General features: G+C 30.8%; 2 protein-coding genes across 2 annotated transcripts in view; one reads left to right on the forward strand and one right to left on the reverse strand.

Moving 5' to 3' along the window:
• The window catches only part of LOC143083302 (opioid growth factor receptor-like), a 39,479-nt gene extending 30,157 nt beyond the window's left edge, over positions 1-9,322 (reverse strand). The window contains exons 1-4 of the mRNA XM_076259567.1: positions 9,109-9,322; positions 5,617-5,733; positions 1,960-2,032; positions 170-248 (exon numbers count right to left, since the gene is read on the reverse strand). Of these exons, the coding sequence (XP_076115682.1) occupies positions 170-248; positions 1,960-2,032; positions 5,617-5,733; positions 9,109-9,240 (401 nt within the window). The 5' untranslated portion in view covers positions 9,241-9,322. The remainder of the gene's footprint in view (positions 1-169; positions 249-1,959; positions 2,033-5,616; positions 5,734-9,108) is intronic.
• A 165-nt stretch (positions 9,323-9,487) lies between these two features.
• LOC143083307 (mitochondrial potassium channel ATP-binding subunit-like) overlaps positions 9,488-21,327 on the forward strand; it is a 34,741-nt gene continuing 22,901 nt past the window's right edge. Inside the window, exons 1-5 of the mRNA XM_076259576.1 lie at positions 9,488-9,611; positions 10,569-10,902; positions 11,365-11,520; positions 11,997-12,142; positions 14,039-14,114. Of these exons, the coding sequence (XP_076115691.1) occupies positions 9,562-9,611; positions 10,569-10,902; positions 11,365-11,520; positions 11,997-12,142; positions 14,039-14,114 (762 nt within the window). The 5' untranslated portion in view covers positions 9,488-9,561. The remainder of the gene's footprint in view (positions 9,612-10,568; positions 10,903-11,364; positions 11,521-11,996; positions 12,143-14,038; positions 14,115-21,327) is intronic.

Below are 21,327 nucleotides of genomic sequence, written 5' to 3' on the forward strand. Positions count from 1 at the left end.
TCATATCATAGGGAACATGTGTACTAAGTTTCAAGTTGATTGGACTTCAACTTCATCAAAAACTACCTTGACCAAAAACTTTAACCAGAAGCGGGACAGACAGATGGACAAACGGACAGATGAACGAACGAACAAAGGGATGCATAATGGGTCATAAAAAATCCATTACCATTGGATATAGCCGTGATGTCTTTCAAGTAACTTGTAGTTACCCCACCATTTCTTGTGAATGTTGTCTATTAAATCACCTGTAAATAAACAAATAACAACATTCATTTACACAGTGTATTATTAAATCAATGACTAATTAGAAAATCTATATGTCACAAAATTTTTTACATTAAAATATAACAGTCCATTTGGATTTTGGGGTATAGAAATATAGTCCTGATGACTGTCATCCATTGGATTTTGGGGTATAGAAATATAGTCATGATGACTGTCATCCATTGGATTTCTTATCTGGCTGTAAAAAATCAATGCTTAAGGAGTATCTATTTATCTGTAAGGCCAACTTATATAATATGTTCAGTCCTAAATAACATGTTTTTTTTTATGTTTTTTTTTCATTGAGTCTATGGGAGCAACATTCTGACTTTAAGGAGGCTCGAGGGTATAAAAATTTCAGAAAAAAAATAAACTTTTGTTTTTCATTTCAAATTTTATTTGTTACCTTTTCTAGTTGTTACTTATTATATGGTATAAAAATCATTCAAAACAAACAATTTGTGTTGGCCCCAGATGACTTTTAAAATGTATACATCATTGAAAAAGTTCCAAATTATCTCCCTTTGGTGGAAAAATGCCATTTTTGGGCTTTAAAATTGAAATATCTTTTTTAACTCATCGGTGACCTATATTTTTTTATATAATTTCCATATAAGCTGTACTTAAACTAAATTATTGTAAAATTTGAGCGATTTCTGTAATAAATTTCTTTCTTTTTTTTTCGATATTACCTTTATTTCTCCTATTACTTCAACAGAAAAAAAACACCTTTACAAAAATGTATGCTTCTTTCGAAGGCAGATTGTGAGCGCAAATGAACGGTGACCCCACTTTTATATTTAATTTTTCTACTAACTATAAGATAAAGTTGATTTATAGAAAAATATAGAGAAATCCTATATAAATGATTTAGACCCGCGAACCCCCTTAAGGTTTATGACCCCTTCTGTAGCCATTTTTGTAAGAATTTTTCAAACTTCAATTGTATCAAAACTACAGATATAATGAATAATAGAAATAGGCCATTTAGTACATATACCAAGGGGAAACTTGTTGGAAAGCATAATTATTTACTGTTTCATTGCATTTACTAAAAAAAGAGTACTTTGTGGCAAATAAACCAAGATTTTTATAGAAAATCCACAGCCTTTAATACAGAGATTTTCGTTATAAAATTTGAAACATAGATAACTAACTTGCTTTTCTATGATGTGCTAGTGTTCATTTTCTACAAAATGTTGTAACTAACCTGTGAATTCCAAAATACCTCCTGCTGAATCATTAAATTCGAGCGCACCCTTAAAGGTGTACTTGATTTGGTCAAAATTTTTATGTGTTTAAACCAATAACTACATTAATAAACTTGTTTTTAGGAAATCAATGCTAGCACTGCATGCAATAATCCTATATCTATCAGTCATCAATTTGCCAAATATGAGAGTAAAGGCTGTGGATTTTCTATAAAATTTGCATATGTTTAGCATTGAATCAACACAAGGGTACATAATCCTTAACAAGGCTTAGAGTAAGCTATTATCATGTATCATGTGTATTAAGACTTAAAAGTAGGGTGGGTAGGGTAACTGGAAACACACATATATTTTATTTGGCCTAAGGAATATATTTAGTTGTTGTTATATATGATTTTGGTGTATGACATAAGGTTGGCACAAATTGACCAGATTCCACTAATCTCGCTTCAATTTCTACTGGTCAGTCTTATGAACTTACCATCAGGATAAGATTTTAATTCATTCTTGTAAAACTCTAAGTTATTCGTTTCATCAAGTCTATCTTTTTTACCCTGGAAAAAAATATATTCTGTAAATTATTCAGAAATTATTGCTTGAATAAATTTATAATTGTGATTTTGTCATTTTAGTCTAAAACTGTGATTTTAATTCCTGTTGAATTGAATTAAACATACAAATTTCAAAATGAAAGTTTAAATTATTGCAGTTATAACCCTGTCTCAATTTACATAACAATAAAAACATTGCAATAATTTCTAAATTTCCAGAAGTACATGAAGGAAGGTTTATTGAACAAGAAATAAAACTTTAAAATGTAGTAGATGCAATTTTTGTGACAAACTAAGCTCAATATCTTGATCTCATATCTTCAATTAAGGTGGTACTTAACACTACAGGGAGATAACTCTGTAAAAATCAGCTAAACGTTTTAATCACATTATATTGTTGACAAAATATTAAGCTTCTCAATGATCAAAATTAGTGTTTGTCAAACTGCTATATATCCAATGCAATTTTTACGAGAAAGAGTGTGGTTCAAGGTTTTTGAAATATATATTTTTGTCAAAGGGTCAAAGTAAATATTTTGTCAAAATTTTATGAAATAAAACGAGCCAAATTAATTTTAGTCAAAGTGTTTTGTAACTTCTTAAGGGGATTGAAAAGGTGTTCCCCATCATCTCTTATCGAATCTATTTTGCTGAATGATGAATTGTTCAAATTTACTCAAGATCTGGAGTATTATACTTAAACAAAGGAATAAAACTTAAATCAGTACTTGGGAGAACAAAAATGTGTGCTTGTAACATCAAATCTAGTTATTTGATTGGTTGATTATTGAGTCTGATTATGAAAATTGTTGTAAAAATGATTTTATGAATTTGAGTATAGGTGTCCTCAAAACTTAAACTTTATAGGTTTTGTGATCAGATTATTTTTTAACCAGGTGCTCCGCAGGGCACAGCTTTATACGACCGCAGAGGTCGAACCCTGAACAGTTGGGGCAAGTATGGACAAAACATTCAAGCGTGATACAGCTCTGAATTTGGATTGTGATCAAATTTTTGACATTACATGGTGTTTTTTTACACAAAACAAATGTCAAGATTTTACAAATTTTACAATTAAAGATTTCTTCTTCAAACTTTTTAAATCTAAAATTAAATAGTTGACACAGCATAGGTTTCTGACACAGAATGAATGTGGTCTAATGAACTTAAAAGTTTGTTTTTGCCTTTTAGCAATTCACTATGCTGTTGAATATTAATCCTCTCAAAAAAATGTTTGAAGAAATTTTCTTTTTATTTATGAAATCTGAAATGAGAAAAATTTACCCCCCCCCCCTTTTTTCACATCCCCATTTCCCTTTTTTCCAAAACTGATATCAAGTCAAATTTCTAATGGAGTTTGCAACAATAACTACTCTTTTAAATACATCATAAAATATTAAAATGTAAAATAAAGTGCTTGTTATCACTGAATGGTAAAGATTGGTTGGTAGTAAAAGTGAATATACATTGTTTATTGTATAAAACAATAAAAAAAACTTCATCAGCAACATTTTATATTGGCAAATTTCCAATGAAGTTATTTACATAAAGTTATTGGCAAATAAAAATAGAAAATGACATCATAGTCATGTCTGGCAAATGTCCAACATACATTATCTAAAAACATTTTAGATAAGATAAGGAAAAACAGCTTCATCAGCAACATTTTATATTGGCAAATTTCCAATGAAGTTATTTACATAAAGTTATTGGCAAATAAAAATAGAAAATGACATCATAGTCATGTCTGGCAAATTTCCAACATATATTATCAACTACTATTCTATACAAAGAAAGATAACTCCAATTGAAAATTAATTGCTATTGCACAATATTGTGCAATTAGACATTTCTTGCTATTGTGCAATACTGTGCAATTGAAAATTTCTTGCTATTGCACAATACTTGATATGGAATCCTGATTTGGACCAACTTGAAAACTGGGCCCATAATCAAAAATCAAAGTACATATTTAGATAAAGCATATCAAATAAGCCCAAGAATTTAATTTTTGTTAAAATCAAACTTAGTTTAATTTTGGACCCTTTGGACCTTAATGTAGACCAATTTGAAAACTGGACCAAAAATTAAGAATCTACATACACAGTTAGATTTGGCATATCAAAGAACCCATTTATTCAATTTTTGATGAAATCAAACAAAGTTTAATTTTGGACCCCCATTTGGACCAACTTGAAAACTAGGCCAATAATTAAAAATCTAAGCACATTTTTAAATTCAGCATATCAAAGAACCCCAAGGATTCAATTTTTCTTAAAATCAAACTAAGTTTAATTTTGGACCCTTTGGATCTTAATGTAGACCAATTTGAAAATGGGACCAAAATTTAAGAATCTACATACATAGTTAGATTCGGCATATCAAAGAACCCCAATTATTCAATTTTTGATGAAATCACACAAAGTTCAATTTTGGACCCTTTGGGCCCCTTATTCCTAAACTGTAAGGACCAATGTCATAAACCTTGTGTTTAAATTTCATAGATTTCTATTTACTTATACTAAAGTTATGGTGCAAAAACCAAAAATAATGCTTATTTGGGCCCCTTTTTGGCCCCTAGTTCATAAACTGTTGTGACCTCAACTCCAAAAATCAATCCCAACCTTCCTTTTGTGGTCATAAACCTTGTGTTAAAATTTCATTGATTTCTATTTACTTAAACTAAAGTTATTGTGCGAAAACCAAGAATAATGCTTATTTGGGCCCTTTTTTGGCCCCTAATTCCTAAACTGTTGGAACGAAAACTCCCAAAATCAATCCCAACCTTTCTTTTGTGGTCATAAACCTTATGTCAAAATTTCATAGATTTCTATTTACTTAAACTAAAGTTATAGTGCGAAAACCAAGAAAATGCTTATTTGGGCCCTTTTTGGCCCCTAATTCCTAAAATGTTGGGACTAAAACTCCCAAAATCAATCCCAACCTTCCTTTTGTGGTCATTAACCTTGTGTTAAAATTTCATAGATTTCTATTCACTTTTACTAAAGTTAGAGTGCGAAAACTAAAAGTATTCGGACGACGACGACGACGCCAACGTGATAGCAATATACGACGAAAAATTTTTCAAATTTTGCGGTCGTATAAAAAGTGTTTATTCATACATATTCTTGATGTCCTTATATTAGTACATACAAATTCTTGACAACCAACAATTAAATATAAAAACATCAACTGTATCACATAAAAAACAAAAAAAAAACAACTTTAGAAATAATAATAAAAAAATCTGTTCTCAACATTCATGATATCATTAAAGTAACAATCAATTTCTTGTAATGGTGATTCTTTTATATTTTCTTTCTAATTCATAGCCATTTTCTGTTTATAGATGGTATGTAGAAAAAAAAAATCCTGTCTCTTATGAACAAACATTTAGGGGCCAGCGGAAGGACGTCTCTGAGTGCAGGAGTTTCTTGCAGCATTGAAGACCCATTGGTGGCCTTCGGCTGTTGTCTGCTCTATGGTAGGGTTGTTGTCTATTTGACACATTCCTAATTTCCATTCTCAATTTTATATCATATTCATGCCTGACTATTAGGCTTTATATCATAAGCTATAAATCTTACAGGATATCCATTTCGATAATCCTCTGTATCTTTCTTTTTCCAGTCCCCAGAACTCCATCCAGTTGACCATCCAGATGTCCAATCATCATTGGTTGAACTGTTCTTAAATCTGGTTTTCTGTAAGTAAAAAAAGTACAATCTTTGTTGAAAGTATATTATCATTATTACCATATAAAACAAGAAGATGTGGCATGATTGACAAGGAAACAACTATCCAACAGGCAACAGAGTCCATATATTTTCAATGTTCACCAAGTTATTCTTCTTTTAGAAGTTCAGTAGTAGTTTTTATATAAACCTTATTCACACTACATAGACGGTGCAAACAGAAGAAATGTCAGTGAAAAAGATTAGATTTTAAGATTAAATGTCCATTTTCTAATAAAATATTAAAAGGGTAACAAGTTAATGTCCTTGCTTATAGACTCATTCTATCATTTCTTTTATAAAGATTGTTTGAATATTACTGTCAGATTACGCCTATTTTATGTATTTCTTCAATATCATTATTACAGTGCTCTAGCTAGAAATCAAAAGGGGCAGGGTGCCAGTAGAGGGCAGGGCACTTTTTTATGATAGGAAAAGGCACTGCTCATTTCTTTTGTCTACGTTCCTGCGTGTATCACAAGTGCACATATTTTTTTACTCTATATGTTGTTAATAAAGATGCATATGTTGTTGCTTTGATTATTTATTCTATAAAATTTGCATTTGAAAAGACATTCATACTATATCATGTTCATAATACATGGCAATACACGTTCATACTATAAGCCAAAAGAGGCAAAATATACTTACTATTCTCCCTCACCCCCTTTCCTTCCAAAAAAACAACATAAACTAAACATCTCATAGTTTAGCATACATATATATGCATATATGTGACAGAGTAGTTGTATTTCAAAATTTTCATCTAGAGCTTGGCCCCTCAAAACCTTTTTTTCATTGTTCATGTTGTTTGTGTTCAGTTTGTTTGTGTTCAGGAATTATTTAGTATAGCTTCAACAAGTTGATTTGTGATGATAGTTTAAAAATGCACACTACCATTTTGAAACGTTCACAGCTTAAAACACCATTATGTACAAATTTCTTAATTGAGAATGTATAAAACATGGATTGCCAAAAGTATGATTATCAAAAATAAATTGCAATATATTTTTTTTGTATATCCTTAAGGTAACATTCTTATATAATTTTGTATTCTATTGGTTATTTTTTCCTATTCTTAATACTAGATAATATTTTAGGAGCACAAATTCGTAATAAGCTTTTTCAGGGGAAGTAACTCCAAAATTAATTTCCAACATGTTTACGTCTGCTTGTTGAGATGGACGTCGTTCCTGTGAAGGCATAGTTTTATTTTGATTACTTAAACTCTATTCTAAAGTCATGAAAGTCTTCCATTGCGAATTGGAGATGGAAAAAGCCCACCCAAGCTTTAAACACTTAGACATATTCATCAAATTTATGACAAAAAGGTACATTGTCTTAATTAAATTACCTAGTAATTAACACCTTTGAAGTCCTATCAACAATAATTGATTGTAATGACTTGATTAACCTGGGGGCAATCACCAGGTGTCACCACCGTGTATCATCGTACAGCGGATATAGGTACTAACCAAGTTGGCGTGAGCGATTTTGATCTTACACGGTAATGAAAATCTTTGTTTTGTTCACATAATATCCATGTGTACTTCAATCTAAACATAATTGCTGTTTTAAGAAATGATTTTGTCGTAGGTTGGTGATAAGAGATGGGTCATTATTTTCCAAAAACAAGAGGGATTACTAAAACATTGTAAAAGCATGTGCAAATACTTGTCAAAGAAGTTGGCTCTCATCTCATCCGATATAATTCTATATTCATTGCAACTCTTTTTATACTCGTTTATTATCCAAAAAGTTTCAAGAAATGAGTAATCACAGGTAGGTTTATGATTGGTGACTATTACTTTTGCCCTGTATTAGGTTTCTTTCAGATAAAACATGTAAATGTCTCAACAACTGTATCGAAATTGAAAGTTGGTGTTGACATTCACAACTATTTGTGCATGTACAAGTTAATTGTTCTTATAAGGATATCAAATTTGTTTTATGAATAGGAAAAAATCGATGGGAAAATTATTTGGGAGCAGGAATTTCAAATGTTGAGAAATGTATCTTGAATATTGATAAAGCAAAACAAAGATTTTCGTTACCGTGTAAGGTCAAAATCGATCATGCCCACTTGGTTAGTACCTATATCCAGTGTACTGATGATACACGGTGGTCACATATGTAATTTAACTTCTGGTAAGAAATAGATGAAACAGTAGGCAATTTTACCAAAACGGCACAAGGGTTTTTCGGAAAAAAAGGCGTCAGGGCAGAAGGGCACGGCTGAGGGCACCCGGGGCGAGGCGCCCTTCTATTTTGGGCTAACGAGACCACTAATTAACAAATGATTAAGAAGAAATCAATTTCATGCAAATTTTTGTCTGATTACACCAAAAAAAGAGAAAGTTTATGATTTTCTACAATATGTAGAATATACAAAGAATCTGATAGTTAAAAAGATTAACAATATTCTTTAACATGTTTATAACAGAAGAATTTGTTTTTTTTCAATTACTATTTCTATCTTTGTTTTGTTTTGGTAACATGGTTAATAGCATTTCCATTTCAATTCTTATTTTAGAACAACCCAACAAAATGAGTCTTCCGGGAAAATTTATTCAAAACACACCTGCATGTCTCTTCATCATTTTCAGGGCAGATTCAGGTATAATTTTAATAAATTATAAGATTTTTAATGAAGCATGTTAAAGTATTAAATGTATTGAAATTTAAATAAACCTGTCAACAGAAGCCATGTACATGTAATATAATAATTCCAATTATGCAAGAAACTTATGATTTATATTGTCTTTGGTCTATTACATGTAAATATGAAACTGTTTTATGAATCTTGGTTTTTTTGTTGTATGAGCAAATACATTAATTTGCTGAGCAAAATGGTCATTTCTGGTTGTTTCTTATTTTACCTGTCATTATTGAATTTATTGTATCCTTTTATTGTCAGTATGCTGTCAGAAGTCCTGGAGTAAAAGCACAGGCCAAATCCTTCTTCCTGTAACGTAAACAGCTGAGCTAACGGGGTATAATGTCACAAGACAGATTATGACTTCATGTAATTACTTTGAGTATTTCACTAAATACTTATTTTATAATAATCATTGTGTTATGATGTTTATGTATCTTGATCGACAAGGGCCCATGATTGGTAAAATAAATAATGTCGTATGTCCTATATTTTATATAAATTATGTGAGCCCCTTACTCTCTGTACTCAGGCCTGAGCTTCTGTCTCTTATATTCTAGCAAGATAAATGAAATGAATTGTGTTTTTTTCCTTGCTGATATCATTTGAATGCTTAGTGAATGTAAAAACTAGAACAAAATATGACTAGATACAATTTGAGGAAAACGAAAGTACAAAAATTTATGTACCCTATCAATAAAATTTGTGGGTTTATCTTCTTCCATTTTTTCTTTCTTGTCTTTTTCTTTATCTTTAGATTGACGTGTAAAGTAACTTCCCATCGTCGTTTGTTTCGATTTGTCTTTAGAACTTTCGTTCATCTCAAATATCAGGAAATATAAATGCTTGATTGGATACTGCACAACAAATCAAACGATTGTGAAACCGGAAGTTAAATGTCTTATCTTACGAAAGTAAATCATTCGATAGCGCGTTTATGTGATTATAGTCTAATCCGTTAATCATTAATTATTTTTATCACCTTATATTATAAAAACACACTTTTAAAGTTTTCTTGTACAATTTTGATCTATATAATCAGGATAGTACGAAACTATACGTGCACACTTTACAAACATGGCTGCCCCCATAGAAAATATAAAAATTCAGAAATTTTGATATTTCATTTAAATTAATGCAATATGGTTTTCGTTCAAATACAAAGAACATTCGGCAAACCATTTGCATTTAGGTAAAGCACATATTTTGTAAATGACAAACTCTTTGTCATAAACTTTTAACCTTGGCCAATGTCTTTCCAACAGTGCCTAACAGTGGTACTGTGGGCATTGACCCCCCTTTTTGATTATTTTTTTCTTAAATCATTTAAAATTCTTTGTTATGTGACAGGCGTTTCTTGTTAAAAGAATGAAATCTATATACTTTTTTGGTACTCTGTCAGACTGTCACTGTCTGAGTCTCTGTTATTCATACTTGCTAAAATCTATGCGGTTTAACTAATTTATAGTTTCTAATATGCCTTTTATAGCACTTAACATCTGTCAACAGGGAAAATTATCACAGTTTTTGCATGTACTATGCTAGTCCAGAAAATCATGCTGTCTGCTGTGGGTAAATTTCAATTTTGACTTTTAGGCGACAAAGCAAAAATTCAAAATAGCCTATCTTGCCAAATTACCTGGATCTTCTACATGACACAGTGTTTATCATGCTCATGTACACACACTTTCCCCCTGCCATTTATTAATGATTTTGAATTCACATGTCTTTGTTACCATGTATGTGTGTTCTGATTTCTTACTCATACCAACTGAGCCCTCATAATAAACTGACTTCTTAACAATAATGTTGTGGAAAATAAAGAGACATTTGGTCATTGATGATGATGACCAAAACTTTTAGCAGATCACTCTGATCCAATGCAAGAGTGTCGGTGTAAGGAATGAACAGTAAAAAAGTGTGGTAGCAATTTAACAGGAGATGCTTAACATTTCCGACTCAAATAATCTTCTTTTACTAGTGTTTTTTTAGTTTTAAACATTGGTGAACTACCCCAGAACTGTTGCCTCATGTTTTGTCAGAGTAATAAAAATTAGCCAAATACAAAATAAAGTATGTTTGTGTACACAAAAATACTTTACAAACAGTTGTTTAACATAAAACATTGTAAATCTTAATCTTTTAATAGGATCCTCAACAGATGTAACCAAAATTTGGCAGTCGGAAGGAACTTAGAAACATGTAAAATAAAATTAAGGACACACTTTAACACAGCATTAAATTCATCATCAAAGAAAACTTCCCAGAATTCCTCAAAATGGCTTTTAGGACTTTCAGGAATATGTGGCTGTGTTACCATAGCAATAAAACACTGTCCTGTGGCACACTGTAAAACAAATGTGATCAAATCAAGACTAGACCATTTAGACAATGAAGATGTAAAGAGTGATGCTAAATTTGATTGGTCAGGATTTTTTAAATTATTAGTTCCAGAATTAGGATATTTAATAGCTGCAATCATAGTAAGTTATATAAATGCACATGTATGTATGACTTTTGCTTGTTATTGAAGACCTTACAGTGACCCACAGTTGTTAATGTCTGTGTCATTGATTAGGTCTCTTGTGGAGAGTTGTCTCATCAGCAATCATACTACATCTTCTGTTTTTTATAAGTCAATTATAATATGGGAATAGTATTACATGTATAGTGCTGGTTCATTCGATAACCATTTTAAACACTGCTATACCATAACATAGAAAAAAGCTATATATTAACTTTTCAAAAAAAAGTGGCAAAAATTTGTACTTTCATACATTGTTTGTACCTTCTACATAGAAAAGAAGTATAAAGACACTTTTATTTCTAGTGATCATTTATAGGGATGTAATTGTTTTTATTGTTACCAGGTGAAAGCATAAAGAAAGATGTAACGATGTACGTATTATCCTGTACTAAACAATATCAATATGTTCTATTTTCAGAGTGCCTTAGCTGCTGCCTTTATAAATATAAAAATTCCAATAGTTCTTGGTGAATTGGTAAATGTCCTGTCAAATTTTTCCAGAGAAGAGGCTCAAAATATTTTAGACGAAATCAAAAAACCTGCTTTAAAATTAGTTAAATATTATTGCATACAGGTATAATAATTTAGACTTTTTAAGATTTGATGTAAAATATAAGTGTTATTTGATATTACAGTTTGTTCTATATACACAACTGTTATTTTGAATAAATGCAGATTTCAGAAAATGCACCACCGTTTTTAGTTTACAACATTGTTTGACAAGAGAAAAAATGAATCCATTACAAAATTTTCAGCAAGCAAGATAATATATAAATTTATATTAACAAAACATGACCTTTCAGGAAAACTAATTTACACCCTACTCCAAAGGATAAGGGTTTACCTCTGTCCACCTGTTCCTACCATGAAATTTTCATTGTATTCTCAGGAACTACAAATCAGAGTTTCATAAAATTTGTTATCAAGCTTTTTGTTTAAATAGCATGTTATACATTTGTACCTTGGAATGAGTTAAAATATTTATGCATTTATGTTTGGTATGTATAAACTTTTCCACATGTAATTTAACAATGTTGTTTTGTATTACAGGGTTTGTTGACATTCTGTTACATATCACTGCTTACAACTGTAGGAGAAAATGTTGCCACAAGTTTACGTAAACAGCTGTTTGATGCCTACCTCAGACAAGATATAGAATTCTTCGATAGAAATAAAACTGGAGAACTGGTAGACAGGTATAGAATGAGACTCTTTTATACTATTGATAGGTTTTTTATGCTCCACCTACGATAGTAGAGGGGCGTTATGTTTTCTGGTCTGTAGCTCCGTTCGTTCGTTCGTTCGTTCGTCCCGCTTCAGGTTAAAGTTTTTGGTCAATGTAGTTTTTGATGAAATTTAAGTCCAATCACCTGGAAACTTAGTACACATGTTCCCTATAGTATAATCTTTCTAATTTTAATTCCAAATTAGATATTTACCCAATTTCAAAGTCCATGGAACATGGAAAATGATAGTGCGAGTGGGGCATCCGTGTACTTTGGACACATTCTTGTTATGTCTAAGAAGTAGATTTTTTTGGGCTGTGTATTATTTTTACAGTTATTTGAAGGTTTTCACATTGGACAGAAGAACAAACATTTTTTTAATAGGAAAATTTTAACAATTTTGTTAAAAACTTAAAATTTTAAAGATTTGTTTCCAGATTTTTGTAAATTTGTAAAATAAGTACACTTTCTCAATCTTGTTCTAAGACATCATTTATTTATTTAAGTACATTTTATCCAAGTTTCATGGATTATCATATTACAAAATGTATTGATATAAACAATTTTTGTATTTATGAAGAATTTTCAATGCAGAGTTTATTGTTTATGGCAAAAATGTTGATGCTGTTGAATTGGTATGTCAATTTATACATTCATGTATCAAACAATAAAAAATATTAAGATGTTGGACTTTCGTTTTGTATTGATTTTGTTAGGGGGGGTTAACACAATGTTAACAAAAATTGGTAGATCTACCACACAAGTATTCTGCAAAAATTAAATCATTTATTAATCACAATGAAAAATTTAGAAATGTTTAACAGGGAAATATTTTTTAATTTTTTTAGTTTTAATTTTTTTTATCTTAAATTTCATTGATGAACATCATAAAATCTACAAAATTTACACATTCAAATAATCCATTGCACAATGTTGTGAGTATATATTCTGCAATCAAATAGGTTCAGTAAATATCTACTTTTTTTTACACAACAATTTATCTTCTATAGCATTTTATTGGTACAAATGTATCAAAATTAACAAATGTTATTTTGACAGAATACATGTTTATTGTATTTCAACTCTCAGACAGAAAATACTTTATTCAGGTTATGAATAAGTCATCTGAGTTAACAAATCAATAATTCCATCAAAATTACTACTATAAAAGACATTGCAATGCTCTTTGAAGTTATTTCATGTGAAATTTTGAATTAGAAACAGACTGATTATTTAATAATAACACTAAACATCCAGAATTCTGATTTGTTTTAAGAATAATGAACGCAAGAGGTATTTGTCAAATGTCAAGGTTGCAGGTAGTCAGCAAATAATTATCACAACTAAAAACAAACATTGTAAGGTAATTTTGAGCTTGACATGTTCAATGAACATTTATTTTTTTGATGACCTTTAGCTATCCTGTAGACATCTTGTTTGTTTATCTTCTTTGTTGGTTTGCTGTCTCATTTGTTTTTCTACATCTTGTTTTCTTCATACATTTTGTATTTAGAATAACTATATATTCTAGGACAAAAGAAATAAATTTGTTCGATTAAAAGAATGGATCAGATTAATTTTACAGCTCTTCTATAAAAGCATGCAAAACAAAATTTTGATCAACTTGCTTGTTGTGTCTGCTTGGATGTTTGCAAACAATAGGTAGGCGGAGTTTCAATATAAACTGGGATTTGATTGGACATGAATTGAAGTTAATGTTTATTGCCCAATCAAATTTCATTATATAGTAAACAGACTACCTACCTGTTGTTTACAAACATTCAAACAAACATAGCAAGCAAGTTGATCAATGGTTTGCTATGCATGCTTTAATAGAAAAGCTGTAAAGAATATTTTCTTTTGCAGATTGACCTCAGATATCCAAGACTTCAAAAGTTCTTTTAAACTATGCATATCATCAGGACTCAGGGCCACAGCACAGGTAAAATACTTATGTATATACATTTTATCTTCCATGGCATTAAAATGAAAAAAAAATAATTAAAGTTTTTAGATAACTGTAAGTTCTAATATTAATCTACAAATAGAAATATTACAGCAATTACAGTACGGGTAGGGACTTATTTTTATGGATGCCTTAATCCGTCTAGATGTCAGACTGGTCGGACAGTTGTCCCAGTGTAATAAACACCTGCTGTGCAATATCCAAGCGGAAGGTCGTAAATCAATCTGTACCAGCTTGATTAGAATTAAATTTTACCTGTACAGATATATAAGTATTTATGGAGGATAGATAAATGTAAAATATTGTTTTGTATTCAAAGAGAAAGAATAAAAATTAAAATTAAATATAAGAATTAAAATTAAAATTTAATATAAGAATGAAAATTAAAATTAAATAAAATTTTATTTTTTTTATAATTTGAAAAAGAAATAAAGACGATTTTTAACAATATATTGTGTTGCCAATTATTTCAATAGTTTTGTGCCAATAAACTATTTTGTATATGTATTTGTAAAACGTAAATATTTCATCTAATTTAAAATAATAAGCCTAATAACAACCAAGACTGTTTTCAATAGAAGTTTAAATCAAATTGTTGAGACTTCAATCCCGTAAATTATACGAGTTTTCGTTGATGGTTATATTATTTCCCCCTTTTAACGGCCTGTTCCTTTATATGTTATTATTAGAAACTCAATTTTAAGTATAAGGCCAACATATCGTATTTATAAAATATGTATAGGCATTGTGAATTAAGATATTTTCCTTTTGATGCAACTTTCCCCGTAGGAGCCTCTGCATCTATTCACACCTGTCAATCATTTCTCGCAAGTGAAACATTTTGGTCACACAGATCACTCGTGCTTTCTATTTTGACATATTTCCCGTTAATCTCTTTGAAAGTCAAACAATTGGTTTCTTTTAATACAATATTTATAACGCCGAGATCATATTTCGATTCCTATTTTAAAATATTTTTTTTAAAATTATCGACACTCGAGATAATGCCTTTCTATTTTCATGTCTGAAATTTTTTACGAAAATCGACGGTGTTATAAATATATTTTACAAATTGTATCAAATCGATACACGAAAATCAAAGTTTAACCTTATATATATAGTTTATTGAATAAATGCACATTTATACCCCAAAGGGGTTGAAGGCTAGTCGTAATAGTCGTGATCAGCTGTCTTTACTTTTTCGTCGTACTTCTAGTCATACTATAAAAGCTCGCGCAGTCAGTATGATTTTTTTAAATCGATGTTGTATTATTTCCGAAGTTTAAAGGAGGTCTCCAAATAGATTATTTAAATGGGAATCCGGGAAATTACTGATAAAAATAAAACAAAAAATAGTTAAAGAAGACTAAATCTTGTTTTGATTATACATGTATGTAAATCAATTAAATTTCTATTCTCAGACTGGTAAATCGATCAAGAGCCTCAAAACTAAAGCACAATACTGTCAATCATTCCACATCAAATTTAATCATGAATGGATTTTCCCTCGGTCGTTCAGTAAGGTCACCTGTGTTTACTGTTACGACATTTCCCGCCATATAAAATTCTCGTGCAGTGGACAAAATCGATCTGCTTTAATATCTTTTATTACCATTCAATGTGAGTGGAGTCAAGTTAAAGTTCAACCACGTGCACACGCTGTTGATCACTGATATGTGTATCATGAAATTGTCTTTTCACGGCAATTTTTTCTTTTAGATTGCTATAAAAAATATAACACAAGTTTCCTTTTTTACATGGATTGTGCGTAAATTAATATTATGCAATTAAGTTCGGGATTTCGGGATCTGGGAATTCTTTTTCGCGATGTCGGGATTTAAATTTATTTAAATTCGGGACCTTGGGACTTCGTGTTTTAAGCCCGGGATTTCGAGATCCGGACCCCTTTTACCCCCTGCCCCCAAATGCAGATCAATTATATTAATTTAGCATAATGGACAAACACGGAAATCTTAAAATACACTTATGCCCGGGAAGAATCAATATTTTCTTCTAGTGTTATTATTTGCGTTCTATTTTAGTTATACATCTCCAACTTTCGGACAATATTTGTTTACAGTAAAAAGTAAAAACTACAAAGAATCATCAAGCTACTAATAATATACAAGTATTGCTCACTGTTATTATTTTTATCTCGGAACTGACCCAACACAGACTGAGTATTAAATACAAATTATAGAAATATTTTGCATGTGATCGCGTCAAACTAAACGTATGCAGCAGCACTTGACAATATTCTGCTAATCAATGGATTTACGTGGAAAATAAATCAGTAAATCAAAAATAACCGTAAGCTTCAAGAAATAGAATACATGTAATATATATGTTTAAAAAATTATGCAAACAAATAAATGAATAAGAAAAAGATACAACAAACAAACGAAAAGGAACATAAAATAAAAATAATTTTTAGGAACAAAGAAAATAAATAGCAGTTGAAATATAAAAACCATAATTAACAAAAATAGGCTATTTTTATTAAAACAAAGTTTTCTCCAGTACTTCACCTGTAAAAATATTTTATGTCAAATACGATGTAGAACTAATATAATCAATAAAGTGACTGAGAGATTAAAATTACAGGTAACCTGATTCTGAAATCAGTGAACCGTAATTCTAGCAACACGGATAAAGATGAAAGGACCATTCACACCTGGATCTGTTGATTAATGACCATACTACCTACCATAAAAATGTCCGATTATTCATATCCGACTAGACGGATTAAGACATCCATAAAAATAAGTCCCTACCCGTACTGTATATAAAAGTAAAAAGAGATGGGGTGATTGCCAATGAGACAACTCTCCACAACAACAGAATGACACAGGAATTAACAGCTATAGGTCACTGTACGCCTTTCAACACTGTACATAGCCCATACTGCAAAATAAGCATATTGAGATCAATTGAAATTTCAAGTTCTTTAGCTTTTTTATGCACTTTGGGGTAAATAAAGAGCCAAAGGGCCAAGTGAGCTTTTCCCATCACTTGGCGTCCGTCCTCGTCCGTCGTCCTCGTCCGTCGTCATTAACTTTTGCAAAAATCTTCTCCTCTGAAACTACTGGGCAAAATTTAATCAAACTTGGCCACAATCATCATTGGGGTATCTAGTTTTAAAAATGTGTGGTGTAACCTGGCCAACCAACCAAGATGGCCACCATGGCTAAAAATAGGGGTAAAAGATCTATCTGCCCTAAAATTTTCAGACAAATCAGACAACCCGTTGTTGGGTTGCTGCCACCAAATTAGTAATTTTAAGGAAAATTTTGCAGTTTTTGGTTATTATCTTGAATATTATTATGGATAGAGATAAATTGTAAAAAGCAATAATGTTCAGCAAAGTAAGATCTACAAAAAAGTCAACATGACCAAAATTGTCAGTTGACCCCTTTAGGAGTTATTGCCCTTTATAGTCAATTTTTAACCATTTTTCAAAAATTTTAATATTCTTTTAAAAAAATCTTCTCCTGTGAAACTACTGGGCCAAATTTAACCAAACTTGGCCACAATCATTATTGGGGTATCTAGTTTAAAAAATGTGTGGCGTGACCTGGCCAACCAACCAAGATGGCCACCATGGCTAAAAATAGTACAAATGGGTGACATGTAGATTTTGGCTTATATCTCTGAAACCAAAGCATTTAGAGCAAATCTGACAGGGATTAAATTGTTTATCAGATCAAGATCTATCTGCCCTGAAATTTTCAGACAAATCAGACAACCCCTTTTGGGGTTTCTGCCCCTGAATTAGTAATTTTAAATAAAATTTTGCAGTTTTTGGTTATTATCTTGAATATTATTATAGATAGAGATAAACTGTAAACAGCAATAATGTTCAGCAAAGAAAGATCTACAATTAAGTCAAACATGACCAAAATTTTCAAATGACCCTTTAAGGAGTTATTGCCCTTTATAGTCAATTTTAAACAATTTTCATAAATTTTTGTAAATTTGTAGAAAATATTTTTCACTGTAATTACTGGGCCAAGTTCATTATAGATATAGATAATTGTAACAACAAGAATGTTCAGTAAAGTAAGATCTACAAACACATCACCATCACCAAAACACAATTTGTCATGCATTATCTGTGTCCATTGTTTAATATGCAGATAGATCAAGGTGAGCGACACAGGCTCTTGAGAGCCTCTAGTTTATTTAACATTTGTATACTTTTAGTACTGAGCAATCTCTTTTTAGCTCACCTGGCCTAAAAGGCCATGTGAGCTTTTCTCATCACTTGGCGTCCGTCGTCGTCGTCGACGTCGTCGTCTGTCGTCGTTAACAATTTTTCAAACATCTTCTCCTCTGAAACTACTGAATGGATTTGAATGAAACTTAGCATGATTGTTCCTTAGATTATCCTGCACAAAGTGTGTGCTTCGATTTTTGATCCGTCAAAAAACATGGCCGCCGTTACTTAAAATAGAACATAGGGGTCAAATGCAGTTTTTGGCTTATATCTCAAAAACGAAAGCATTTAGAGCAATTCTGACATGGTGTAAAAATGTTCATTAGGTCAAGATCTATCAGCCCTAAAATTTTCAGATGAATCAAACAAACCATTGTTGGGTTGCTGCCACTTAATTGGTAATTTTAAGGAAATTTTGCAGTTTTTGGTCATTATCTTGAATATTATTATAGATAAAGATAAACTGTAAACAGCAAAAATGATCAGCAAAGTAAGATCTACAAATAAGTTAATATGACCAAAATTGTCAATTGACCCCTTAAGGGGTTATTGTCCTTTAATGACAATTTTTCACAATTTGTTCATCACATTTGCTAACTTTAAAAAATCTTCTCCTCTGAAACTACTGAATGGATTTGGATGAAACTTAGCATGATTGTTCCTTAGATTATCCTGCACAAAGTGTGTGCTTCGATTTTTGATTCGTCAAAAAACATGGCCGCCGTTACTTAAAATAGAACATAGGGGTCAAATGCAGTTTGTTGCTTATATCTCAAAAATGAAAGCATTTAGAGCAAATCTGACAGGGGTAAAAATGTTCATTAGGTCAAGATCTATCAGCCCTGAAATTTTCAGATGAATCAAACAAACCATTGTTGGGTTGCTGCCACTTAATTGGTAATTTTAAGGAAATTTTGCAGTTTTTGGTCATTATCTTGAATATTATTATAGATAAAGATAAACTGTAAACAGCAAAAATGATCAGCAAAGTAAGATCTACAAATAAGTTAATATGACCAAAATTGTCAATTGACCCCTTAAGGGGTTATTGTCCTTTAGGGGTCATCTATAATTGTCAACCATTTTCCAAAGTGTACAAAACGTACACTTTTTCAGACCCCCCACCCTCCCTCAAAAAGTGTACATCAACCATTTTCAGATTTCAAGAGAGGAATCAATCATTCTTAATAAAAAAAAGATCATGTTTATGATATTTTAGTTTAATATAGAAATTTGCATTGAAAATAAACTAAAACATATCTGACTGTGACATCTATCTGTGATGCTTGTGTTTTGTTAGAATAAAGAGTTCAAAGATTAGTGTTTCCCCTATCACACAGTGGCAACTCCAATGAAAAAGGGCACCTAGAGCATGCAAAAGATTAACAAAAGGGCACATAAACTATGATAAGAATCAAAGAAAGAGAAATGCATGGTTATATTGCATTGGTAAAGGATAGACTGACAGTTGTTGGTGGAATCAGAGCTCAAGACAGCAATCAATAAAAGTGAAATGTTTTAAAACAATTTAAGTTTTTAAATTTCCTGCCTGTATTTCTATTTAAAAGGTCCCTGTAAATATGCCATTTATGGCACTATTATCGTTTATGTATATATACTGTAACGTGTACATATATTGGATAATTTTTAAGGTTAAGGTTTAACTTCATATGGAGGTGCTCCTAATTAAAGGAGGCTTATACTAAGAAAAATAAGTTTACTTCCGTTTTATTTGTTTACTGTTTTGGAATACATTACTAGGAAATTAATCGAAGGACCAGTTTAAAATCTTTTCACAAAATGGCGTCTTGTCAAAATCAAAACATTCAAAAAATTTAGTGTTTCCATCAGTTTTGTTAATTAAACAGAGTGAAATGATAACGATTTATAATAAAGCAGGTGAAATTGACAATCGGGGGTACTGAGAAATGCTTGCAAACTTTTTGTTTAAATTTTTTTACAAGTTTACATTTTTGAAAGATTTAGTTTTCATATGATTTGATCTTTTAATCGTTCAATCCGGATTGAGGAGAATTATGATATCGAAATAAATATCATCAAGTGAAAATAATAAAGAAGAAATAAGAAGAGAAACACACCCAAGCCAATTCTCGATTTTACACATCGACCTTCCCTACGGAAACGAAATAAATTCTGGAATTCTGGAAATAAAAAAAAAAGCGTACGGTAAAAATGTTGATTTTTTAACCCCCCCCCCCCCCAAGTGTACGTTTTGTACATTTGGAAAATGGTTAACAATTATGTATTACCCCTTAATGACAATTTTTCACAATTTGTTCATCATATTTGCTAACTTTAAAAAATCTTCTCCTCTAAAACTACTAAACCAAATTCAACCAAACTTCAACTGAATGATCAGTAGGGTGTATAAAATAAAGTTTGTGCTTTATTTTTTATTTCGTCAAAAAACATGGCCGTCATGGCTAAAAATAGAACACAGGGTAAAATGCAGTTTTTGGCTTATATCTCAAAAACTCCAGCATTTAGAGCAAATAAGACAAGAAGTTAAAGTATTTATTAGGTCAAGGTCTACCTGTCCTGAAATTTTCAGCCGAATTGGGTAACTGGTTTTTCAGGTATAATGCCCCTGAATTGATGATTTTAAAGAAATTTTGCAGTTTTTGGTTATTATCTTGAATATTATTATAGATACAGATAAACTGTTTATAGCAAAAATGTTAAGCAAAGTAAGATCTACAAATAAGTCAATTTGACCAAAATTGTCAATTGACCCCTTAAGGAGTTATTGCCCTTTAAAGACTTTTTTCACAATTTGTTCATCATGTTGACTTACTTTAAAAAATCTTCTCCTTTGAAACTGCTGTATCAATTTCAGCCAAACTTAGGCTAAATGAGTTTCAGAGTATCTAGTATAAATTTTATATTTCATTTCCTTGTATGTCAGAAACATAGCTCCTATGGCTAAAATAGAACATAGGAGAAAATGATTTT

This window comes from Mytilus galloprovincialis, chromosome 7, assembly GCF_965363235.1.
Source record: "Mytilus galloprovincialis chromosome 7, xbMytGall1.hap1.1, whole genome shotgun sequence".
NCBI lineage: Eukaryota > Metazoa > Mollusca > Bivalvia > Mytilida > Mytilidae > Mytilus > Mytilus galloprovincialis.